Genomic DNA, 25,412 nt, shown 5'->3' on the forward strand with positions numbered 1-25,412 from the left:
TTCTCGATGAAATCTGGCCCCTTCCTGAGATATCTCTGAGCTGCTGAATGCCCCGGTTGGAAGTTGAACTTCTAGGAAGGCTTCGTCGCCCTGACCGTGCCAGAGAAGGCAGCGAGAGTGCGAAACCGCTTTGTCCACCCACATCACGCTCGGATTCAAGGCAACCCAGCCAGATGAACGCATCAAGCAGCCCGCGGGCACCGACTTATGGGGATAAATGCGTCGATTCCAACGTGAAAACAAGCGATCAATGGGGTTGCTGTCAGCAAACTACATAAGAGCGGTCTTAGGTCCGCTAAAGCCGCTGGCGTGGACCTTCAGCGGCTCAGTGCGCCCACTGAATCGTCGCAGCATACTTACATTGAACGCGAGATTCAGAAATGAAGGAATATAAACCAGAGACCGTCGAGATGATGGTGCATCCCATCGAGACACCTTCATCTCATGCGCGATTTCTAGTTTGACCAGAAGCTACGAGCAGAAACCTAACATCATGGTTAACGTCGCGATCGCAGGCGGTACCGGCGCCGTGGGCAAGACCCTCATCGAGGTGATGGCTTCGCAGACGAAACATCAAGCCGTCGTCCTCACCCGCAAGGTATTGACTCCCGCACGAAGTTTGCCAAAGTTGCCTCGATACTGATTGCACGTCCTCAGGCGCCCAGCCCGGACGAAGAGGCTCTCGCGCCGACTTACCAGGTCGACTACTCCAACGTCGCCTCTCTCAAGGGCCTTCCTCGAAGAACACAACATCCACACCGTCATCAGCGCCTTTGGCATCAACGCCACCTCGCTCGCGACATCTCAACTCAACCTCATCAAAGCCGCCGACGAGTCCTCGGTCACGAAGCGCTTCATCCCCAGCTCCTTCGCCATGCGCTACCCCGAAGAGTAGGCCCAACCTCATCGTCCCAATTTTGACCAGGGTAACTGACCAACGCCCCGATAACAGCGGCGTCAAGATCCTCCCTCCCCTCGAACACTACTTCACCTCCCTCACAGCGCTGTCCTCGACGACCCTCGAATGGGCCGTCGTCCTCAACGGCACGTTCCTCGAATACTTCGCCCCGGCCGCCCTCAAATCCCACCACCCGCACAGTGTCATCGTCCTCGATATGCACCACAACGCGGCCGCGATCCCGGGCGACGGCAACACTCCCGTGACCTTCACCTACACCTTCGACGTGGCGCGCTTCGTCGTCGCGGCGCTGGACCTCGAGCGTTGGCCGGCGGACCACGAGCTGCGCATCGTCGGCGACGAGCTCACCTTCAACGACTTTGTCAAGATGGCCGAGGAGGTCAAGGGCGTCAAGTTCGACGTCGTGTATGATGATGTGGAGAAGGTGAGGGCGTCGCAGATCTCGGAGCTGCCCGGGCACAAGGCCTCGTACGACAAGTTCCCCAAGGAGCAGCTGCAGTGGTTCCTCGCTATTTTCGAGCTGTGGATGGCGACCGGGCTGGGCAAGGTTGAGAGGGAGGGCAGTCTGAATGAGATGTTCCCCGAGATCAAGCCGCTGACGGCGCGGGAGATGCTGGAGAAGTACTGGAAGTCATGAGATAAAATAGGGTTGGAGGATGAGAAAAGAAATCTATGATACATCGCGCGCCCGTGGCGCCGTAAGTGACCAGGGCACTGTCTCCTGGGCTGTTTAGGGGCCAATGACAGCGGGCTGCTCTACTGAACCACTGTCCATGCCTAACCTAATGACGCTGGAACGGACCTGATGGCCATCCTGGAACACCCCGACAATGTCCGGGCATGCCCGTATTCTTCAAGGCCTAAAAGCCGAATCCTCCAAATGCTTTACTGACGCTGTTCACAGCCACGCATAGAAGTACGCCAAAAAGGCAAAAGGAAACGCCGACCTACCCAGGGATCGAACCTAGAATCTTCAGAGTATGACTAGAAAGCCGAAATCTGACGCGATGCCATTTCGCCAGCAGGCCATGCTGGATTGATGACTAACAAACAGACAAATGCAACTTAAGTAGGGAAGAGGGGGGCGGGCTAGACCGTTGAGGCGATTGATCGTCCCACTCACGATGTGGAGACCGGAGGCTTGTCTGCCTGCGTGATGTGGACGTTGGTGGGCATGTTTCTGTGTCCAACCCAGGAAATGCGGTTCCGCTTATTGAAGAATGCTTCAAGAATCAAGCTGACTACAGAAATGATACATTCGGAGTACTGGGTATCAAAAACGCATCACGATGCTTCCTCTTTAGGGGGCTCTGCGTTGGAGATCTCGGTCGTCTCTTCACCCTTCGCACCCTCCTTGGCCGCCTCAGGGTCCCACACCGCTTCAATGATGCTCATCCTACATCCCTTGGGCCGCAAAATCTTAGTCAGGACGAATCGCTCGTCGGCCGCCTTAAAGAGAGCCCGGTACTCGTCCTCATTACGCTCCTGCGCGTTCAGCACAGCCAGCATGACCATGTCCATTCCACGCATAATCCTTTCATCCCATGGGTTCTCTTCTCCAGGTTGGCGTAGGCACTGATCCTTGATTACAACCTTCGCGCCGGGCTTCAACGCAGGAACCAGATTCTTGAGGATAGAAACAGCGTAAGGCGTGGAGTAGTTGTGCATGATCCATCGGAAAAAGAAAACTGTTGAAGGAGTAAAGTCAGTCGCTTTCTGTGAACCAATATCAGGCACTAGAGGACTCACTATCGGCATCCTTCACAGTTTGTTCTTTGAAGAAGTCGTGTGCCATGAACTCGATGCGTTCGGCGATCTGGGTGTTGTCCGACACCGGCTTCGGGGCTGAGTCAACCGTTTTCTGAAGATCCTGTACGACGAACTTCATATTCTTCCACTTCTTTGCCAAGTCGACGCAAACGAAGCCCTGGCTGCCGCCGATATCCACCAGCGTTCCGCCTCTAGCATCAATGTCGCTAAAGTCGTATGAATCAACGAGGTGCTTGACTTCGTAGCCCTCGCCGCCTGTGAGACTGACCATGGCGCCGCCGAAACGCTTAGCTCGAGCCGGATCCTTGCCAAAGGTGACGAACATCGGCTCCTTGTCCACGGTATCAAATGCGAAGTTGAAGCCAGTCCGTGTGAGTGAAGTGGCCTCTGGATAGGCTTTGAGGGCTTGGAGAACATGAGCAGAGGCGGGGAAGTTGTCTTCAAGGTTGTAGCCAACCCAGTCCTGGAGCGACTGGTCCTCTGCCAACAGGCGGGACGCTGCAGTATGAGCGATCACGCCCGGCGAAGGCTCGCGGAAAATTCGGTTTGTCATAGCATGGCGAAGTACACGCGCGAGGTTGACAGCGTCGAGAGTGGTCTTGGTCTGCAATTCCACCAACGTGATAGTGCCGTCGATTGGCACGAGTTTCGCTTTGCAATGTTAGTGTCAAGACGCACGAAGATGGGCAGCTTGTTGCTTACCGAGACCAAAGTGGTTGACCAATTGAAGGCTCAAGCTGTCTTGCCACTGTCGAATAGTTAGCTCGGAAATTCAACAGTAGCAGACCGCAACGTACGCTCCAAGCCTTCCACCTGACGTCTTCTCGGGGTCCATGAACCAAAGCCTCCAGCTCTCTAGTCGCAAACATGATCTCCATCCGGCTCTTCTGAATGTCCTCGGGAAGCTTGGGAAAGTCAAGGGGTCCGTTGGGGTCCAGACTCGGCAATTGCATGCCATTTTCCTTCATGTACTTTTCCAACTTTTCGGTCTCCACCGCGATCTTCTTAGCAAGCTCTGTCAGTCTTGAAGACGAACTTGCAGGCTCGTTTGCCGCTGAGACTTCCCCCTTGGTAACCTCATCTTTAGGAGTACCGTTTGACCGAGAAGAAAAGGGTGACAAGGACAGGCGGTTCTGCTTCTTGCCTTCGGCCTCTCCGGTGTTTGATGACGGACTGGTGTTGAGCCACGAGCTGAGCTTGAATTTTGTCATTTTACAGGTGGATTTTGTAGCAAGATTTGCTTCACCCGGTCTATTACGATTAAGAGTTCCTTTTTCATGTCAGCACATCCTCACTTCAGTTAACGAGCAACGCAAGAGATGTTCAGTCCTCCTTCACTAGCATCCCAGCACCACTAGCTGTAGACACAGCCATGCTTGGCTGTCTGAGCCGCACAACTTTGCAGACTGCTCATAGCCTCGCTGCATGGTTGGAACACCAGAAGTCTCTGAGAAGCCAATTTCAACTCTGATAGATTGCTTCCCCTGCTCTATTATCTGCCGGAGATGAATGACATGCGAGTTTCACTGACCGTCAAGTTTGAAGGACGTTAAAACCAACGCTACGCCTATCAGTGCTGTGCTGGCAGGCTCGGGACAAAATCAACGCTCGATGCTTTGGACGGTAGTGATGCCGCTCGGGCCGTTGTGACACGAGGAAACCCGAGGCCTCGGACTTGGGCTTGATTGACGTAGGTTTCGGGGTATGTGTCACAGAGAGATCAGACACGGCGGCTCTGCGACACAGGACGGCAACCAGGAGATTCGGTCGAGATTTTTCTTCGGGGGAAGGAAAGCTCGCGCCATCATGACCCAGGCGTCTGGGAAGGTGTCTGTTTTTAAGGATGGGCCCAGATGTCAATAACGGCCCCTCCTGTGCTCCTGGGTGACGGGTCCTGGATGTGGGCGGGACAGGACCAGACCGGGATGGGTGCTGAATCGTTGCGACGATATCAACTAGCGCGGCCCATGCTTCTGCGGTCCGACGCCATTGGTGTCTTGTTCATGGGCCGTTTCCTTGTTCCCCGTCTCTTTTGTAGCTAGTGGGCTTCCACCCGCTCTTTGGAGTCCAGCGCCGCCCGGAGGCGACGGACGATCGCGGAGGTCATGGACCTGGCTGGAAGGTGTTCCTGAGACGATGGCCACGGGAGCATGGTTCCATACGACGGTGCAATGGACTAGCAGCTCTTGGGACTGCGAGAAGAGAGGGAAGGTCGAAGGATGGCAACTTGACAGGCGGTAGTCGATTGTGGCGTGGTATTCGTCCATCCCACTAGTGTAATCGACTTCCTGGCACCCTTGAAGGCCTGGATGGGAACATACTGCATAGTACCACCAATGGAGGTAATTAGTAAACCATCCGAACGGGAGAAACGGCTGGGCGACGTTGATAGCAGCGGCGGTGAGAAGTCTATCTCCATCGTTCAGGGACTGTCGCGGACTGTAACGGCGGTAGACAGGGGGCGGGGGGTGAAGACAGGAAAGACAGGAAAGACAGAAAAGACAGAAAAGACAGAAAAGACAGCACCAGGACAGGTTCCACTGGGACGGGTCGGCAAGCATGCGTCTGCGGGCACTGGGAACACAACAGCTCCCCTCCCCCGCCGGCATTTGGGCGAAGAATGGACTTGGAAGGGCACTTCTGGCCAATCATGCCCTGTATTGCAGCACCTACCTTACCTACCATGTTCCATTGTTTCAGCGAGCCAGGACACCGGTCGCTGTCGTCCCCACTCTGCGGGCGGGCACCTCAGTGGACGGGAGGGTGTTCCGCCATTCTGGAACTGGAAACAGCGTCCACCCGACGTCTTTGGCACGCGATGCCACCCACCCACCACTACTACGCAGTACACCACCTCCTCCCTCTAAGTCCTCACAGGCTTCAAACTTGGGCCCAATCCATCCAATCTGCAACTCCCCTCAACAACACCCATCGACTTCTCCTCACCCGATCCCACGACGATGCAGCACCCCCTCTGCAGCAACGACTATTTGGCAAGACCATCATGCTTCTTCCGGATACGCTTGCAGAATGCTGCACCTAAGAACCTTAGAGCCCCTCCCAATCGCCACCGGTTTGCCAAGGACCTTGAAGTTGGACCGTCTCCAAAACCATGCCACACCACACCACACCACCACCACGCAACCAGCGACGCCAAACCCGTACGTCCGTATCCGCGGAGAAGAAACACAGTCGGACCTGCATCCAACCTGCTTGCGGTCTCATCGCTACTTTGTTAGCATCCGCTTTGCTCAAGATCACGACACATCATGCAATTACGACTGGGCAAAAAATAATTGTCTGCGTTAACCGCATCGACTATCCTACACATCCACAAACTCCACCGGCTTCTGCCCATAGACCACCTTGAGTGGCATATACATCAGCACAGAATTGTCATAATACGCCTTCCTGACGTTGACGAGGAAAAGCTCCGTTTGCTCCGCCGACCAATGTAGGCCCCGCGTGAAAGGCCCCAACGCGATGGCCTGGAGTCCATCCAGGAGGATCGTACGCCAGTACATCCCCACGGTCTTGAGCACCCTGTTACGCGGCCATGTTCCTATGGGAACGTGGAAAACTCTCTCCGTCACATTGCAGAATCCTGCTTCGCGCATCATGTTCGCCAGCCGGTCCCCCGCCGCCAACTCCAAGTCGACTCCGAGCTTCATCAGCCCTTCACCCACGAGACCCCAATACTCAGCAACGGGGTGCGTTGCCGATAGTGAATTGTTGGCCGAGGCCGGGAAATGGTGCATTTCCTGCAACTCCATCCAGCCTCCAGGCTTAAGGTGTCTGAGTCCTTGTTAGCAGTGGCATGGATGCTGGGCGTGACGTGTCACTCACTCGAGGGACCTCTGGAGGAGCGTCTCCCAGTCCTTGATGGCCACAACGGTGTGCCGCGAGTGAATGTAATCAAAGTGGTTTGCATTATACAGCCACGCACTTTCGACATCGTCAACCTCGAACTTGACGTTTGGCGGCACCCAGTCTGGCTGAATAGGGCTGAGATCCACACCGAGAACCTGGGCACTTGGATATTGGTCGCCCACTTCTCTGTCATTAGCAGATTCGATTTGCACGGCTGCCTTCACTTACTCTCAATAGCCCAAGCGCCTGTACCGGTTCCGAGATCCAGTATGTTCTGAGGGAAACGCCCGATCGGTGCAAAGTTGAGCTTCTGGCTACAAAGTAGCTTGACCATGGCATGTTTCATGTCCTCGCGCTCCTGCTCGACCTCATCATTCGGGAAGTTGTACCGCCCTTCTCGGAAACGATGATATCGCCGCCCGTTTTCGTACATGAAGTCTCTCACCGACGACGTAATTGATGTGCTGCCATTCGACTCAGTGTCTGTGTCATAACCAGCATCAGATGAGTCTCTCGCGTCGAAAAGATTCAGCTCGTTCCTGTCAACCGCAATGAAGCCCTCGGCTTGCGTTGTGGCCTCTGAAGACTCTTGTGCTTGCTGCTCAGCAGACATGTCGGGCAGAATGCGGACTCCATTGGGATGCGTCAAATGAGGCTCGAACGCCGCAGAACGGTTGCCACGGGGCGATAGCGAGTTGCGTTGAGAGTAGTCGTCGGTGTATTCAATGCCGGAGGTCCCGTTTCCATCGCGGTTTGCCGTGCCGGTTCCTGTCATGAGCGCTTCGATGGGCTCATCGGGTGACCAGTAAGGGTCTCGCGACTCTGTTGATGACCCGACCGCATCGACGACAGGGTCGAAGAAGGCGCGCGTCGAGGGCTCAACCGCAGCGGTTCCTGACATGATGTGGTCTTCTGCGGCGTTCTGGACGTTGACATTCTCATCCCAGGGCTTGAGACCTTGTCCGAAAGCCGCACCATGTGTCGTCGAGTTTACATCTCGGCGAGGGATGGAATGGTTGACCAGATTTCTGGGTGGTGGGTGCCACCCTCGCCCGCTCGCGGCCAATGTCTCAGACACCAGATCAGTAATATCAGTCGCGTATCCCGCCTCGTGCCTGGGGCTGTCCAACCTGTCACTCCTACTGGATGACATGGGCATGTCACTCTCGGCGGCGGCGTCCATTGCCTGTCGTGCAGCGTGGGCGTCAAATAATCATCGCCAGGCAGCAATACTGATAATTGCTTTTTCTGATGCGTTGGCTTCGCAGAGCTGGTTGGTGGTGGTCGAGGGTGCTGAAAGATGCAATCACATGCTAACCCAGCCAATGACAAGGTAATTGGCGTTCCTTTAAACGACGAATGGACCCTTTATGACGAACGACCTCTGTTGCATGGCCTCAGCTGTGGCAGTAGTCTCATCCATGCTATGTATGCCATGCCATGCGTGCCACACCACAACCGGCCAGGGGAATCCGCGGCCGTGCTCAAGCGGGCGGAAAGGCCTCCGCATTTAGCTCACGCTTGGTCAACCAGCAGGCAGCAGAAAGTGGCACGATGTTCAAGTCAGCACCGGCACGAAAGCTTGCATTGCAGTGCTATCCGCAGTACCGATGAGGGTAGCAGAGAGCTGACATGAATGCTCACATCTGAGCGCAAATAAGCTCAATCTTGTCGCCAAGGCGGGAGGATCGGGGTGATCCCCCCAAAGGCGCTAACCCGTCTCACATCCCCGATGCGCCGTCAGTGCAGCCTCCTGGTCATGTTACGAGGGGCTGGAACATCCACTTTGATCCGAGCTGCATCGGGAGATATTCGCGTCTAAATCAAACGTCCTCTGCACGCTGATATCTTCATGTCAGTCTTTCTTCTCAGCCCCATGGCAATATTCTACGATATTCCACAGGTTCTGAATCAGTACCACGGCTAAGATCCTCCGCCTAGGGGCCCGTGACTGCGCCGCGTCATCCGTGATATCTCTTTTCTCGGGCGGGATGTAGTTGCTTGGGTGCTTGTCGGTAGGATTGGGCGGTTCTATATCGCCTCGCCATCCGTACTTGGACCCGCCATACGGCTCAGAGGGCTTTTTGTGAGGGATGAGGGAAAAGCACCAACTCTTTGTCCTTGGGGTAGAGAAGTTGGGTGGTTGCGGAGTCTGCACTGGACATGGTGGCTCAAAAATGTTGGCGATCAGCGTGGGTTGTGTGTAGTTGGAGTCGGCCTCGGAAAAGCCACAGGTAGAGGTGATAACAGAACTGAGATAGTGCAAGTAGAAACCCATGAATGAGGTGAAGGCAGGAAGAGTGACGTGGAGATGGGAGACAGTCTGGTCTGTTCCAATGCTAAGAGATTCCGAAAAGGTCTTCCAACACAGGTTTCGTATGGTCATTGATTTAAATGGGCTCTTTTTGCAAACTTGCATGTCAGTACTGATCAAAGGGCTAGCAGGATTGTGTGGTGCATCAAGGTTGTCGCGTAAATACGTTGAATGTTCTCTACTTGGTTCATAACTTCGAATATACTATCGCATCCCCTTATTAAGAAGAATGCTGAGCTATGCCAAGCTCCTCCACTGTCCTCCTCCAACACACATGTCCTGTACTTTTGCTTAGTCTATACGGGGAGGTAATGCACAGCCGCGCCATCGGGGCAGCTCCAACACGCAGGCTCATCCATGACATTGTCCTTGTACGCCCGGCCTGCGACCGCCGAGTCGCCGATGGTATCCCAGACGGCCAAGCTGTAGATACCGCACCAACCGGATCCCGGGACCCACGTCCAGCTCTTGCAAGCTGCTCCGAGGCTCAGGCAATACGCGGCACAGTCGGTCTGGGCGTATAGATAGCTACCCTGCACCCCGCCGGCTGGTTGCTGGAAGCCCTTCACGTTGCAATTTGCCGTGGCAGGCGGCGAAGCAGCCCGGGAACACACCGCAGCAGCCGCGGACGTGCTCGAGGATGCCGCGCTCTGCGACTTTGAGCTGGCGGGCGTCGTGGAGGTTGGCGATGCGGTGGCTTGCGGGTAGCCGACGAAGAGCGGAAGCGAGGATGAGGAAGAGCTCGACGAAGAGAACGAGGATGAAGATGAAGACAAGACGTTTGCTGGGACGATGTTGGCGCAGTTGTGGCAGAGCATACTCATCCATACGACCGGCCTGTAGTCCACAGAAGGCGACAGGGACTTGAGCAGTGTCATGACGGGGAGGTTGTAGAAGTTGCAGTTCCAGGAGACGGTGCTGGTGCGGTCGAGGGCGTATCCCTGGCAGCCGGAGATTCCGGCGCAGATGACTGCGCAGCGCTGATACGACGGGTCGAAGTTGTAGTCGCCCAAGACGTTGGGGGCGATGCCCGTTGCGACGGCAATGAGACCCTGCGTCACTGTCGGATAGCCGGACTGGATGCAGCCGTTGGTGTACCATTGAGCCCCGGTCGGTTGACCGCAGGATGTAGTCGACGCCGGCGCGGAGAATGTTGTCACTGTGCCTGCTGGAGCTGAAGTGGTGGCGAGGGCGGTGACTGTTCCAGATGGTCCTGAAGTTGAGGAGGAGGTCGAAGAAGAACTGCTGCTGAACGAGGTGCTCGTCGCAGATGAGATGGTGCTACTTCTGCTGCTGCTACTGCTGCTGCTAATTGCTAAGATGTTCACGCTGCTGCTGACAGAGGACGCGATCGCCTGGTTGAGGGTGCAATTGTAACATTCCGTCACTCCCCATGCGAACTTGGCATACGCGGAGCCATATGAGGTGAGGCGGAAGTAGTTGCCAGGAAGGTTGTAGTTGCTCGAGTTGACAAAGTTGTACATGTAGCACGACCATGGAGACAGGTCGGTGGGCCAGTTTCCACGATCGATGGCCCAGGTGGTGCAGCCGTTCACACCGCGGCAAGCGCCGGCGCAGACCTCGAAAGGCTTGCTGAAGTCAAACACCCCCGATGGAGCCGGAGCAATGCCTGTCGCTACAGCCAGGAGACCGGACTGCGAAGTCGGGGTCGGCCAGCCGGAGAGGGCGCAAGGGGTCGCGCCGTCGTTGTTGCGCTGCGTTACGCAGGTGCCAGAGGTCCAGGCTGAGGCCGAGAAGACGTAGGCCTCGGAGGGCGGCCTTGTTGTTGCTGGCGCGGCTGTTGTGGGAGAGGCAGTGCTCGACGTGGATGATGCAGCGTTTGCGTTGAAAGTTGACGAAGCGGCAGTAGATATCGAAGATGCCGCGCTACTGGTCGATGACCCAGCGCTGGTAGATGAAGTAGCCGCTGGGGCGATGGATGACGATGTTGACGGAGTAGGTGACGAGATCGCTGCAGCAGGAGTGCTGCAAGCGTAGCACTGCTTGTCCATCCAGACGATCCAGTAGTTGCCGTCGTTCTGGGGAGTCATCAGCCTCGCGCCGGCGGAGTAAAAGTAGCACGTCCAGTCAGAGTAGTCGGCCGGCCAGAATCCTCTATCAAGGGCCCAGCTGTAGCAGGTGGACATTGACGCACACATCTGCGCGCAAGCTTGGTAGGCGTACTCGAATAGGTTGCTGTTCTGAACTCGCGGAGCCGGAACACCTGTGGCGACGGCAACGAGTCCGGAGGTCTGGAGGACGCCGCCGGAGAGAGTACATCCGGCAGTGTACCAGTTGTCAGCCGTCGGTCGGGGGCAGTTTGTCTCCGTCACCGTGGTCGGCACGGCGAGGGTCGGGATCCATGAGAATGGGGTGATGGCGCCAGGTCTGACGGCCTTTGTGGAGCTGGGCGTGACCTGAGGTTGAGAGCTCGACGGAGGCGATGACACTGCAGTTGGCACCGAGGTGCTGGTAGTCGAGACAGGCGATGAAGTGGAAGATTGCCGTATCGTCGTTGAGCTTATCAAGGGCAGCGTGGACATTGAAGCAGCCTTGCAATTGTAGCATCCCGCCGAGAAATACGCAACCGAACGATAGTTGTTGTCAAATGTTGTCCAATAGTCTCGCGCGTCACCGCCATAGATGTAACAAATCATTGATGTGCCTTGATCAAGAGCGTACGCTGTGCATCCAGGCACCTGTTTGCAAGCTTGGGCACACTGCTTGAACGGCCCCTCCGAGCTAACAAATCCTGTGATGCCCGTCGCGACCGCAAGGAGGCCGGATGTTGCCACAGGAGCACCGGACAGATAGCAATCTGGCGGCGTTCCGAACGTGCAAGCAGCAGAATCGTAAGCCGGCGCAGAGAAGGTCAGAACACCGGGGATGACTGGAGCTTGTGTCACGGCGGGTACGCTCGGAGAAGACGACGAGGTTGTGGACGTAGTTGCCGCCACAGGCGCAGGAGCAAGGGCAGCTAGGTCTCGTTGCTGGCAGCTGTAGCAAGTCTTTGCAAAGTAGACGACGGCGGCGAACTGAGCGTTGTAAGCGTTGGGATGGTATTTTCCAACCAGGCCCGAGTAGAAGTAGCACCACCATGTGGAGGCTGTGGTATCGGGGTACACACCGACGCCGCGATCCAGTGCCCAGGAGTTGCACGAGTCGAGGTTGGCGCAGATGCCGGCACACTGCTCATACGCTTGCTGCATGTTGCCAGAGGCAGGTACAGGAGATGCAGTGGCCTTTCCGACGATGTCGATGGTCGCTACAGGCATCCCAGACATTGTGCAAGTCGACATATACCCGGGACTGCTGCATGTCCCAGCCTGGTACACCCCCGCGAGGTACGTGGGTACGTTCGTCGCAGCCGGAGCAGCGGTTGTCGATGGAGCGTTTGTTGTGGCAGGTGGGACATACGTTGCCCACCCAGCATTGCTTGATGTGCTTGATATGCGAGAAGAGCTGGTGCTTGTTGTTGAAGGTGTTGCTTGGATGATCACCACGGTTGACGAGACAATGACGGTCGAGCTGCTGGAGGCAGAGCTCGATGACGGAGCTGGTGCAACAGCAACATCTCCAATGACGATGGGTACTGCAGTGGCAGGGCAGTACTGAACGATGATCAAGGTCGTGATACCGGCGCTGGTAGGCATGCTGGTCACCGTGGTGTAGCTTCCATCCGTTGTCCAGATCCTGCTCGAATAGATGACGGTGCTTCCAATCATCATTGTCAAGGTACACTCGGACAGGACAGCTCGCTTCGTCGCTCGCTTCTTCAAAGCCTCAGTCTTGTAAGTCAACTGTACCACAACGGAGTCTTCACTCTGCAGGTCAGGAGCAGACGCGGCGGCGACTGTGACAGAGGCCTGGCCATTGTCTGGTGGCGTAAGATCACTGCGGCCTCCATTAGAATTTCTTCAGCACATATCTCTGGTGAAAACTTACACTACAGTCTTCCCATCAACGGTTTGAAGCTGAGAGTTGTCGCCAATAGTGGCACCAGCTAGTGACGCGCTGACAGCGTGGGGCAATATAGCATCATTGGGAGCGGAGTTGGCTGAAGGCAGAGTCAACGAAGTGGAGGATCCGGAAGCAGTCGAGGATGTCGAGGATGCCCCGGCAGAGGAAGTCGATGACGGCGCGGGGCTATACTTGTACATATCCAAACGGTTGGGTCCTCCGCAACTCTGACTGGCGTCGCCCATACATTTCATGTTGCAGGTCGAAGAACCTGCAGACGTAGCAAGCGGGTTTACGGTGTTACCCGCCCAGCACTCACGCGAGTACTCGATTCCAAAGTCGAGGTATCCCTTTGATATAGCCCAGTCTGCGCACTTCTTGATAGTCATGTCGTCGGAAGCATAGAGGTCGCCAAACGTTCTGCCGTTGGCGGCATCGTCAGTCCAGCATCCGAGGTGGATGAAGTCGCCCACGCGATCGACAGCCGTGCTGGCTGCGCTGGGGGCAACTGAAGGAGCTGAATTTGCGCTGGAGACTCCATTGGCAGTGTCCAATGTATACATGTTCAACCGAGCTGGGCCACCGCAGAGGCTGGTAGAGTCTCCTGCGCAAGCCATGTTGCAGTCTGTTTGCTGAGTGGCTGGCAGACTCAGCGAGCCAAGCACATTTCCACACCAACATTCCTTTCCTATGCAATATCAGATCAGAAGTTGAAATGAAGTTGTCCGCTAGGACTGCTTACCGTATTCAACGCCCATCCACGCACTGCCGGCACAAAATGTGGCACACATATCAGGTGTCATGGCATCATCAGCACGCGTTCTGGACAAGGCACGTTGGCCCTGAACAAGATCACTGTAACATCCCGCAGAAACATAGCTCCCTGCCTTGGCCTTTGCAGAAGGACCGGCAGGAGTCACAATGTTCTCGTTCTTGTAAACGCTTAGTCTGTTTCCAGCACCACATTTCTGAAAGCCGTTGCCAGGGCAGGCGAATGAGCACTCGGTGTCATCTGCGGCAAGAGTAGCAGCAGCAGACAGCTTGCTTCCACACCTGTGTTTTGTTAGTGTCGTAGGCAGAAGACCCTTCAGGGGCTCACTTGCCAGCACTCTCTTCCATACTCAGCACCAAAGTATGCCTTGCCAGCCGCAGCACAGATGTCGGCACATGCTCCCAGCGTCAAGCCGTCGCTGCCAGTGACAGTCTCAAGAGCACGTCCGTTCGAGGGTTCCATATAACTTCACAGAGTTAGGCATCTTCTTCTAGATAGTGGAGGGCTAAAGCTCACCATCCTTGGTACGTGTAGCCATGTTGTGCGGGCAGCGAGACAGCTCGCGGGCCATTGAATGGAACAGATATGACAGTCTGGGCTTGCAATGCTAGCAAGACCGCAGAGCCCAGACCAAAGAAATGAGTGGATCTGGCCATCTTGGACGATAAGCTCGGGGAAAGAGTGTAAATGCGGAAACCGCAGTATAGAGAACGAAAGATCGGATGGACAGCGGGATGGCAAGTATGTCCTACCAACCGGCATGGATTCCGGTTCCCTTAAGTAACGATTGCAATGTCCTCCACGACCTGTATTCTAGCTTCTCGACTTCTGAATCCAGCTTCCACCCTTTTCCGTATTCCACTTGAGACCGACGCCTCAAGACTACTTCTGACGCGGCCCATCCCACAGAGCTTAGGCGATCCGGGTTAGAATTCGTAGCCAGCTGGAGGGAACCATCGCTATTCGGAAAGAGAAGTTACAGAACGATGTCGATTCCGGAAACCTATCCGAGTCCAAAGTAGTAAAGTGCTCAAAGTAGATTTAGCCAGGGGTAAACCGCCATGTGGCTGGCCAAGAGCTCTCCGGTGATGGCTCGGGTGGCATCCAATGACTGGCAAGATCGTGACAAGCTAACTTAGCCACCACTTAGCTTGCAAATAGCCTCAGAGAGTTTCCCGCAGCCATGGCGAGGTAGATGAAGAGAACATTGCCAAGAAAAGAAATAATGGCGCTGGGCACCGTCCCGCGTTGAGCGAGCTGCAGGGGCCGCCGCTTGGCGTCAGGAGACAATGAGAGCACATCGGATTGTTGTTCACAGAGACCGATACGGATGAGTCGGCATGGACGAGAAGATGGCTTGCCAAATTCCATACTGGCGGGATTGTCACGAGGGGTTCGTGGGGATGCCCCTCCTTTGGACCCTGATCGTCGGGCAGGCCTGTGTGTTTTCAGGCTCTCGGCCTCAGCCCAGACTATCGACCACAGGTTTTATGCTTTGATACAGCCTAGAAGGCATCTCGACCCACCTGTCATAAGTCAGAAAAGTCGGCATGACAGCTTTGTCACTTTGTGGGACAGCTCCAGATGGATCGCGGAGTCTGGCATGCCTGGCCCCGACCGAACTGCCGCGCATGTCAGACCTGACAGGAGGAGAGTCAGTCGCGGGTGCTACCGGCGTGGGGTCCAGCCGGCTGGATCGCTTCGCTGCTTCACCCTGAGGCTAAAACAAGCCTTCATTGCAAAAACCAAACCGTCGAGCCCGTTCACTGCCGCTTCAGGCTTTAGCGTCGCCTAGCTCTCAGCTGAGCTCCAAGTCGGCGGGAGTTTACCTCCAAGCGAGCAAACAACATCGAAATGCCGAATAAGCTTGCTTGTCATGCTTGTTTCGGGTGCCATAGCAATGCGAACTGCGAATTCGGCATGCGGTTGAAGCTGGTAAACTGAGTTTAGGGACCACGATGGAGACGCCAGAACGGAGGCTCAGGGGCAGCTCTTGCTTAGTCATGTATTTCGCACGGGCCACTGAAACTTCACCGTGTGACGGGCTCTCTGACCGACTGACCTAGAACTAAATCTTTCGACATTCCTGGTACCCCCGAAGACGAAGTCGCAAGCACCCTTGATCGGCGAACTACATTGCCCTCTGCAAAAACCACCCCAAGATATGCAAAAGTGGTGCACGGCAACCGTATATCATGTCACGTTCAAGAGGGTTTTTCTGCGGCTTCTTGTCAGGATCTTCAATCATCAGTCATTCAAGTTGACTTCGCCCTTTGGAATGCTGAGAAAGTTCTAGCGTTGTCTATGCTTTCTCAGGCTTACGCCCATAGATGACATAGCTATAGACCATCCGTACGTTTCACAGAAATGATCTCAAAGCCAAAATCAATTGTGAACTTACACCGGGTAATAGGCGTGGAATTGTCTGTTCTTCAGATCCTTGCGCACGTCGATGAGGAAGGTGTTGACCTCGTTGCGCGTCCATTCGAGGGCGCGGGTGTAAGGCGCCATGACCATAGCCTCCAAACCATTGGTGACGTTGTCGTACGTCCAGGTGCCGATATTTTTATATCGCTGATCCTTGGGCCAGTCGTTGATAGGCCACTTGTGGAGTTTCAATCTAACATCAACGAATCCAACCTCAAGCATGATAGTCTTTAGGGACGGCAGGTCAAACCAGGGGCGTCCCATCTTCGCAGCCGCTTCCTTGAGCAAGATTGCCATCCTAGCGAACGCGCTGTCTTTGGGGAACGTGTTATCATCGGAGAAGGGCCAGACATCTGCTTCCTGAAGCTCTAGCCAGCCGCCTGTTGTTAGGTTTCTGCGCTCATTATCAGTTGTGAAGTTATATGACTTGCACTGTGAGCATGACGCTTACTCAAAGCACTTGGCAAGGTACATCTTCCAGTCGCTGACGGCCGAGGTCAGCAATCGGCTGTGGATGTAGTCGAAAGGCTTCGAGTAGGTCCAATCCTCCTCTAGATCATCGATCTCGAATGCGACGTTAGGGAGCGTACTAAGGATAGCATGTTATTAGTAAGGTCTGCTCTGAAGGACTATGTTGGGGCAAGAACTGTTTCTCACAAAGTCAGCAAAGTATGAGAGAGATCTACTCCGAGAACCTATTTAGACATCAGGTGAGTTGGCCAATTCTCCGCAAAAAAGAATATCACAAGCTTGTCATCAGGGCGACTAACCTCAGCTTCGGGATGCTCCTCTCCGAAATCAAGAGCCCAGATCCCTGTTCCTGTACCAACATCGAGTACTCTTCCAACTTTGGCGTTGGGATCGCAGGGGGGAGCCAGGCCGAGTCTGTCATCCAGCGTATAGATCCAAATCTCGTGCAACATATCTGCCCGTCTGTGAGAATATTGCATCGATCAGGGACATGCCGATAATACCTAATCTCTCGGCTTCCTTCTCGTCGTTGGGCCAAGAGTATTCTGAGATTGATTAATCCAAGTTGACCACCCGCAAGTATGGGCTGTCTCACTGCCGTCCTTGTACCGATGGTAGGTTCTGCCATTCTCAATGCGGTATTCCAGAAGAGAGCTGCTGACACTGGTACCTGATGATGCGACCGCCTGGGTCATTGCAAAGCATATTAGACTTGAATCCATCCGCCTTGAGGCACATTTCTCTTGCATCCCAAAGGCTTCTTACCGAGATTTCCGACAGTCCGTCATTCGTAGCCTAGCCATAATTAGCATCACGTCTGAGCCTTGACTAATGATCAGACTTACCTCATCACCAGCAGCTGCTATCTGCACTTCCTGATCCGCTTCAACCATGTTTATTCAAGGATAGATTTTGGAAAAAGATCTCCCCGATCTAAGTTGCAGTTCCAAAAGAGACTTTCCAGAGAGGCACACAGAATTTCTGGGAAAAAACACAAACTCGAGACCCGACCGAGTTCTGGAGGGACATTCGTCCTTTTTCTGGCCGCACCAACATCCCAACTGCAACCCCTCTTCTTCAACAAGGGTTTACATCAACCAACAAACGAAACCCGCATATGCGCCACGGCAGTCTTTCCTCTTTCGAGCAATTATATGGAGCGAGGTAACTACGGCCGCGAAAGAGAGACTCTCCGTATAGGTAATAATCGCACAGGTGAACAGGACGGACAATTCTCTCCTACACATCGACGTATTCCCGGTCTTGCTGCCTGTCTCTCAGCGGCTGCGGACCAGGGAACCGGTGGAACTGGTGGTATAACCGCGAAAGGCAAACCGGATGCGTCACCTCCCAACCATGGTAAATGATTTCTTGAAGATAAAATACGTTACCGCCAGAGGCGAACAGCCTGGAACATGGTCAACTTGCAGAATTTCCCGCAGTAAAAGCCCGCTGTAGATTTAAAGGCACGTTAAGAAATAAGAGCCAGCCCCAGTTTTCTCGGGGTCGTCCTCGCAATGAACACATCTTATGTATTAAGATGAACAGCACAGCTAAATTCAATTCTCGACGTCAATCGGATGCAACCAGCAAAGCTCAAATGACCGAAAGATCTATCTGATTCGTCAAATACGCTGAACGCCACATTGCCAACCAATAAAGTCAGAACGAAGGACTTCTTCTCTTTTGGCGTTCATTGGCGTATTTCGTGGACCCGGATTTCTACTTCAGCTAGATCATCAGTTACTGGCAGACATGTTTGTTCAATTCGATTGCGGTGGGTTTAACAAGTATTTGCAGGTATTGGGCAATGGAGTCATTGCGACCTTCATTCAACAGCACCTTACAGATTCCCTGCGAAGCATCATGTTGTACGCAATTGCCAAGACCCTCGAACAAGACGGAGAGATTGGAGATGAAGACGATGATGAAGACGACGATGACCAAAAGGGCCCCTTTCAACAACCATGCCCTTGCCTAGGTACTGAGCAAGCTACCAATGAGTACACGTACTACTCAACCCCGCATGCATATCAAACTCATTGTGTTGCCCTCACTTGGAAATCTGGTTAAAGAAACAGGAGCAACGCATGGCAAGTTTAAAAGCTTTGACTGGCTACCTAGGGCAGCAGCCAAAGCGAGATCTCGCGCTCGCGGTTCCCGTTGGAAGCGAGCAGGCTGCAGCAGGCGGATCACCGATGGTCAAGCGGGGCCTGTGTTTGTTGAACAAGAGCAAACAACGCGGTTCAACGGCTAAATTAGCATCACCGACTAGGGTACGTGCAGACATCTCGGAGAGGAATAGTAATCACAGATGAGCTGGAGAACAGAGGGAAGCTATCAAGCTCGATGCGTACCACAGAATAAGGTCGCCAAGTTTGAGCCGCCAGAACCCGTTCACAATCGAGAAGAAAACCACCTCCAAGCTTGCATCAAAGCCTACCGACACGGGGAAAGATCCCAGTTCACTCCGCACCGGACCCGAAAATACGACCCCACATCGGCAACTACGTCCTCGTCCCGCCTCCGCGCTCGGAGACGGCGTCAATCTCCCCCGACCGCGACACCGCAACCACAAAAAACAGAGCGTCATACCTCACTTACGCAACCAACCAGGCACCGCTCAAAAGCCACAAACAGACACCTACCAACCAACACACACATACCACTCACCCAAGGCAAACACGAAAAAGGGTGCAGGCAGCATCCATCTACAAATGCATCCCTCACGCCTCCGCACCCTCCTCCTCCCCCTCACCCGTCCCACCACCACCATCTCCCGCACATTCTCAACGACGCCTCCGGCCTTCAAATCCAAAATGCCGCCGCCACCGCCAAACCCTCCCCTCGCCTACAGCACCCTCCCCAAACTAAACCCCTACCTCGTCCCCTACCACCCGCTCCCGTCTACCACAGACACGGACCCGCGCACCCTAGTCACGCACCGGCTGGCCGTCGGCGCCGCCGTCCTCAACCTCTCCGCCACACCGCCAAAGGTCCTCGTCCTCCAGCGCAGCGCCCTCGAAAAGGCCCTCCCGCACAAGTGGGAACTCCCCGGCGGCGCCGCCGAGGCCGTCGACGGCAACCTCGTCGCCTCCACCACCCGCGAGCTGTGGGAGGAGACGGGCCTGCGCGCCAAGACGGTGCTCGGCCTCGTGGGCAGCTACGAGTGGGCCGGCTTCGGGCCCAGCCTCGACGCCCCCGTCGGGCCCGGGGAGCAGGGCTTCGCGCTGCCCGGCGGCGGCGTCGGGATCCGCGGCAAGCCGGTGGAGGTGCCGTCGGTGCAGACGGGCGGTGAGGGCGAGAGGTCGCCTGAGGCGGCCAAGGGTCGCGACGCGTGGAGGAAGTTTACGTATCTCGTCGAGGTTGAGACGGACGGCGAGGGCGAGGCCAAGGTCGTGATTGATCCCGAGGAGCACGAGGCTTTTGTTTGGGCTACGGAGGCGGAGGTGCAAGCGGATCGCTCTGGGAAGTTCCAATTCGACTGGACTTCGGAGCATCAGAAGGCTGACATTTTGAGAGCATTCGCGATGGCAAAGAAGAATTAGGAACCACGAGCATGGGGAAGTGGCATAGACACAGCATGATTAGAAGCGAGCGGACCATCGCCGCTTATTCAGGCATCTAATATAGGTATAATAGAAAGCATGCCTAACTTCGCCTTCGAGGCTCTCCTACTTCTTCTTAGACCCCTTTCCACCACGACCGCCCTTGCCCTGCTGGCCCTTGGCACCGCCGGCGCCACTGCTACCACCAGCCATCATCACCCTCACCTTGCCAACAGGCACGCAGTTGAAAGCCTCCTCGGGCTTGAGTGCCTTGATCAACTCAACTTCCCTCGGCCACATCTTCTCGCTGTCCTGCGAACGCTCATCAAGAACACCCTTCTTGGCAGACACTGCCTTCCACGTCTCAAACACCTCCTTGACAGCTTTGCCCTTCTTCACCGCACCGGGCTGGAGCTTCGCCTTGTACTTGAACTTGCCCATAGCATTCCACGGTGCACAGACAGGAATGGCCTCGAGAATCTCGTCTCCTGGCAGAGGTGTGCCGACGAGGTTGTCCAACAGAGTCATTTTACCCATCTCCTCGGCGTCGAGCACCTCGATACCCTCTTCATTCATCAGACGACGGACCTCTTCGTGCTCGGCAATCTCCTTCTGCTGGCGCTGATGCTGCGCGCGGCGTCGTTCCTTCTGAGCAGCCAGCTCCGCCTCTTTCTGGGCCTTCAGCTGTGCCTCGGCTTCGGCTCTTTGCTTGCCACGAGCAGAACCATACAAGGTCTCGGCAATAGCCCTGTCATCCTCGTCTTGGTCCTTGTACTTGGCGGCAATCTTTTTCGCCTTACCCTTCTGACCTCGCTTGGCAGGTCGCGCCTTGTCGCCGGCTGCCGTGCTTGTTTGAGGGCCGGGCACAGCAGCCTCGGCTGGAGTAGAAGCTTCAGTGGCACCCTCATCTGTACCATCTTCTTCCTCCTCTTCTTCTGATGTCTTGGTAGCTTCCTTTTCTCGAGCTTCAGCGGCCTTGTCTTCGTCAAGCATCAACTGCTCAACTTCATCGACTGGAGGCTCGACTGCATCAGCGCCAGAGGCCGACTTTTCAGTTGCGAGCTTTTCCTCTGAGTCATCTTGCCCGTTCTGCCTGAAGCCCTGAAGAGGGTTGTCACGAGGCTTCTCGTCATCCTCCTCATCACCAGATCCGATGTCAGACGCGTCATCGATTTCGTTGTCCTTGGCTCCAGCATCTCCCGCAGCGTCGACCCCATCTGGCGCAGACGCTGAATTAGCAAAGCCGTCATACAGCCTGTGCTTCACGTGTCTGGCCTTGCTCTCTTCGCTAATCTTCCACATGATACCAAAGCCCAATAGCAATTGCGCCGGGGGCAAGAAGTTCTTCTGGCCGCGAACCATGAAACTTCCAGTGGGGAGATACTCCCCGGTCGGGGCAGACTTGGACACCTGGTCAGCTTTCACCCACCAGGCACCCATTCCTGCCTTGGAATCCCAAGCACTCGAGCTGCAGACGGCCAAAGTGCCAGCCTGCGCCAAGGTCGAGGGAGGGATGGGGGCATCGGGGTCGCTAGGGGTGTTCTTGATTATGACAGTCGCGGCGCCATGAATGTCTGCGTGAATGTAAACGTCGCCCTTGCGAAGATAGCGCTTGTACAACATTTCGTTCTGCTGGGCGTCTTTGCCACCGAGAACCAGATAACCGTCGGTCGAAATGAACCAGATAAACTTTTCGAACCAAATCTGCTTGCGGATCGGCGCGAGAACCGCTTTCTCCTGCTTCAAACCCTTTCTCAACTCGGCCTGGATCTTTTGTTCGGCATTCTTGAGCGCAATCTCCGTCTGCTGGACTGTCTTCTCCTCTTTCTTGGCAGCAGACCGCTTCTGCTCGTAGTACTCTCTTGCGTTGGCGTAGGGCGTGAATCCAATGTTAACATCCACCTCCAAATGCTTTGCTGTTTTCTGCTTATTGTTCGCTGCCTCATCTTCGCTGTCCGATGCATCCGAGTCGGTCTCGTAGTTGGAATCTTCGTCCTCAATATCCTCCTCCTCGCCAAGCAACAAAGTAATGGTGTTGTCTGCGAGGTTCAGGGGTAGCTTGATAATCTCGGCAACGGGGTTGCCGCGCTTCTGTTCGCGCTCGATGAGCTTGCTGATGTCGATCCAGTCCATTCCTTGTTGAAGTAGACCATTCACGGCGTCCATTGCCTCTTGCACACGCTCCACGTTCGCCTCGATAGCCGTGGCCTTCTGTACATTGAGTGACTGCACCTCCTGAAGACCCTCAATGCGCTTTGCCTGATCATTCCGTGCCGCCTCAAGCTTCCTTTTGGCTGCCGCCTCTCGTTCTGAAAGTTTGGACTCAAGCTTCTGGCCCTCCAAGGATGAGAAGAATTCGTCAACGGTCTTGTTGAAGCCGTCAAACTCGAGGACTTTGATCGTGGGGTCGTTCGCAAACTTGTTTGGTAGGAAAGGATGGAAATCTTCGTAAAGGAGGTCTGATCTCTTCGTTTGCCCTTCCTCTGCCGGAGTCTCGTCCGGCTGGTTCCTATACTTCGCAAATATGTAGCCCTTAGCAGTAGCAGAGCTGGTGGCGTCCTTGACTATGCTACGTGCCTCTGTCAGGGCGACCAGAAGATCGTTCAGCAGAGTCTCATTGTCCAGAATCTCAGCTGGCTTCTTGCTACCGTCAAAGCCGGTGGTTTTGAAGGAGTGGTCCACCAAGATTGGAGGCAGCTCGGTGATTGTCGTAGCCAAACTTCTTCTCAACTCGTCTCCTGGCTTCGACTTGCTCTTCTTGCCTGCCGCAGCGGCCGCGGCGCTCTTCTCGACCGAGGCCTTGAGCGCATCTCGTATTCTCTCCTTTGTGAGGTCGGGGACGCCGTTGAAGTTTTGTCGGTTTTCGAGCGAGTATTCTAGTCCAACTCTTTGAGGTTCCTGACCTTCACCCTCGGAGACATTTCGTAGTAGTGTAAGAATCTTGAGATCGGCGTCCGTCAAGATCACGTTCCCGCTCTGCGCGCAATTAGTAATCAGCATTGTGAAGGCAACATTGGTGGTGGTGGTGACGACTTACAGCAAAGAACTCGAGGAAAAGACGGTACTGGCCATCGCTGAACTGGAACTCTAGAATTCTGTCGGTTCCGATCTGGGAGACCTTGGTCAAACGCCTCGTCTTGAGAAACTTGCGCAATCGCGTGACGAAGGCAGAGGGCGCCGCGGCGGTCGTGCGCGTAAAGTCTGTGAGGTGGCATCGGAAACCCGAATCGATTATGAGCTGCTTCTTGTTGTCCGGCTTGGCGAACTTGAGCAGTAGGATCTTTGAGGAGAGATCGTAGACGTTGGCCAGGCGCAAGCTGACCAGGTTCTCCTGGAGCTCATGGGCGATTACCTTGACGTCGATGGAGGAGAACCGTTGCTTCATGATCACGGTTGTATAGTCTCAGGCAGTCTATATCAGAGTAGTAGAAGGTTTGCGCCGGGTGTTTCGCGGCAGCGTTCGGTGTAGATGTGTGCCGACCGCGGCGATCGACGACGACGAGGGGCAGATTCTGAGGTGATTGAATAATCGCGGGGCAACTGTGGCTGAAGAGCCGCCTTTGCAAGATTGAACGCCACAATGACGTCACGTGCCTTCAACGCTTCCTCCTTTGATGCCCTTTGATGGACACCGAGGCTTGCAATGATAGGAGTGCCAATGCAATTCACTAAATACTGGTCATGTTTTGCATGGTTTGCATCAATTCTATGGCTTTGTTGACTCAGATCTCACGTCTGCCTTTCCAGACTCTATGACGCAGACCGAACTAGGCGCCACACTTCAAGCTCCATAGCTCGGTGGCCAGTCACCCAGTGTCTACTAAAGCTGACAAGCTGATGCTGACCGAGCTTCAAGAGGACAGCTCTGCTAACAAAGACAAAGAGGTCTAAACTTTGGCCTCGGACAAGGCCGCGGTATGGCGTATCCTAACTTGCAAACTAGTTTGACAGACGGGAACGATGACAGCGGCGCCTAATTCAAGGGCCGTGTCTTTGTCACTGCTAGGCTTTGATTGAACGTCAAGTCGTCTACGCATGCCGAGGGGACATCTCAATCGGGGTCGACGAGATACGGCTTCTCAAGAGAACCGTTTCACTGAGCGCAAGTATCGAAACTACGGCACGAGGCCCTCTCCATCGTGGGATCGTCTTTTTTCAGAGCTAGACATCGGCAATGTCAAGAATGAGGCATTCCCTTCGTCTAAGGCCACTCCTGTGATATGTTCACCACTGAAAGATGAGTAGGCCAGGCCATGCTGAACTGGATTGAACGGGATTTGGCTCTCGCCTAGCATTCGGCCCTCTGTCGCGCTGCTACAGACAAGCACTGTACAGCTGTCGCAGCAGTTCGAATGCATCGTCGGAGCCCCAATAGACACGTCGTCGCGAGACCGCCGCTGGATTCGCGCCGCCATCTCCATCGGCCAGCGCATCACCGTGGAGGTCAAGCAAGTGGCGGTGTCTGACCGTACGTCCATGAATGTCTCGCCTCTGTCCTCAGGTCTCGTGGAATGGGATCCATGTCAACTCGAGTCCTCCTTGGCCATCGATAGTCGCTCGTCTCGAAACGCTACCGCATCGTCGTACTGACAACAACAATCAGTGGAAATTTGCGCATTTTCGAAGGCCTTCATGTGATCAGATAGCAGACCAAAATTTGCCCCATGTGTCGGCGCTGCTGCGAAGGTTTACGGTGAGGATCGTCCAGCGTCGAACATGTGGCTTCCCCATACGGCTAAAGCGGGGACCAGGGAATTTCTCGTCGTCCGGGCAACCAGAAAACCAGGGGTGTGTCAAGGGAGCACCCGTGCGTGCCGAGAAAAAAAAAGTTCGTCTGGTCTGGTGTTGACCGCGTGGCTGGGAACAATCGAGGGTCTGGAGCAAAAACCCAGATCAATTGGAACAAAGCCAGGTCCAGGGACATCGTCAGGTTATCAACATCTCCAACCTCCCCCAGAGATCAACAACCATCTGTGGGAGACAGGCCTGCAGCGGAGAAGTCTCTCCAGAGTCCAGGTCTTCTCATTCGATTCAGGGGAAATGGGGAGGCCGGCGGTCGAGCTCCATCCATGCATTGGCTTGATGAGACCCCCACTCGGGCGCTGCGGGCAGGATCCGTACGGTAGCTCCAAGTCTTGGGTTGCGTCTCTCTTGCATCTCTGCGGCGTCTGCGCCTTCAACCTTTGGGCTAGGCCTGGAAGATGGGACAGAAAAAGCAAGTTGCCAGCCAGCCTCGTTTTGCATGTGCGACCGTCAACGTGCATAAGTTGTGCGGTGGTTGCAGACCGACAGTCCAATGATGGGATTCCACGACGCTGATGGCCCAGAAATCAGGACCGGTATTGGTAGTCGAGGGCGGCC

The 25,412-nt window shown here is 55.0% G+C and overlaps 7 protein-coding genes across 7 annotated transcripts; 2 read left to right on the forward strand and 5 right to left on the reverse strand.

The window, feature by feature from the left end:
* Positions 1-493: 493 nt before the first annotated feature.
* On the forward strand, positions 494-1,556 carry BOA1-1 (Oxidoreductase BOA1; the record flags this gene model as incomplete). Its single annotated transcript, XM_036644219.1, has 3 exons — positions 494-598; positions 677-891; positions 953-1,556. 3 exons carry the CDS (start codon positions 494-496, stop codon positions 1,554-1,556), a joined length of 924 nt encoding a protein of 307 aa, XP_036490699.1.
* A 647-nt stretch (positions 1,557-2,203) lies between these two features.
* Positions 2,204-3,900, reverse strand: cmt1 (Chlorophenol O-methyltransferase; the record flags this gene model as incomplete). Its single annotated transcript, XM_036644220.1, has 4 exons — positions 2,204-2,607; positions 2,669-3,340; positions 3,392-3,437; positions 3,487-3,900. 4 exons carry the CDS (start codon positions 3,898-3,900, stop codon positions 2,204-2,206), a joined length of 1,536 nt encoding a protein of 511 aa, XP_036490698.1.
* A 2,112-nt stretch (positions 3,901-6,012) lies between these two features.
* CGCS363_v012372 (Secondary metabolism regulator LAE1) lies at positions 6,013-7,742 on the reverse strand (the record flags this gene model as incomplete). The annotated part of the gene is made up of 3 exons (XM_036644221.1): positions 6,013-6,484; positions 6,536-6,740; positions 6,788-7,742. The coding sequence occupies 3 exons, from the start codon at positions 7,740-7,742 to the stop codon at positions 6,013-6,015; spliced, it is 1,632 nt and encodes a 543-aa protein (XP_036490227.1).
* A 1,427-nt stretch (positions 7,743-9,169) lies between these two features.
* On the reverse strand, positions 9,170-14,261 carry CGCS363_v012373 (putative fungistatic metabolite; the record flags this gene model as incomplete). The annotated part of the gene is made up of 5 exons (XM_036644222.1): positions 9,170-12,767; positions 12,819-13,521; positions 13,576-13,886; positions 13,955-14,071; positions 14,122-14,261. 5 exons carry the CDS (start codon positions 14,259-14,261, stop codon positions 9,170-9,172), a joined length of 4,869 nt encoding a protein of 1,622 aa, XP_036490226.1.
* Positions 14,262-16,002: 1,741 nt separating this feature from the next.
* LAE1-9 (Secondary metabolism regulator LAE1) lies at positions 16,003-17,396 on the reverse strand (the record flags this gene model as incomplete). The annotated part of the gene is made up of 8 exons (XM_036644223.1): positions 16,003-16,426; positions 16,484-16,621; positions 16,690-16,727; positions 16,803-16,957; positions 17,007-17,048; positions 17,099-17,189; positions 17,269-17,298; positions 17,349-17,396. 8 exons carry the CDS (start codon positions 17,394-17,396, stop codon positions 16,003-16,005), a joined length of 966 nt encoding a protein of 321 aa, XP_036490225.1.
* A 1,926-nt stretch (positions 17,397-19,322) lies between these two features.
* CGCS363_v012375 (uncharacterized protein) lies at positions 19,323-20,051 on the forward strand (the record flags this gene model as incomplete). Its single annotated transcript, XM_036644224.1, has 1 exon — positions 19,323-20,051. One exon carries the CDS (start codon positions 19,323-19,325, stop codon positions 20,049-20,051), a length of 729 nt encoding a protein of 242 aa, XP_036490224.1.
* Positions 20,052-20,177: 126 nt separating this feature from the next.
* mtr1 (Ribosome quality control complex subunit 2) lies at positions 20,178-23,436 on the reverse strand (the record flags this gene model as incomplete). Its single annotated transcript, XM_036644225.1, has 2 exons — positions 20,178-23,027; positions 23,089-23,436. The coding sequence occupies 2 exons, from the start codon at positions 23,434-23,436 to the stop codon at positions 20,178-20,180; spliced, it is 3,198 nt and encodes a 1,065-aa protein (XP_036490697.1).
* Between the last annotated feature and the right edge of the window lie 1,976 nt (positions 23,437-25,412).

Source organism: Colletotrichum siamense (genome assembly GCF_013390195.1).
Source record: "Colletotrichum siamense strain Cg363 chromosome Unknown KSG_Cg363_contig08, whole genome shotgun sequence".
Lineage (NCBI taxonomy): Eukaryota > Fungi > Ascomycota > Sordariomycetes > Glomerellales > Glomerellaceae > Colletotrichum > Colletotrichum siamense.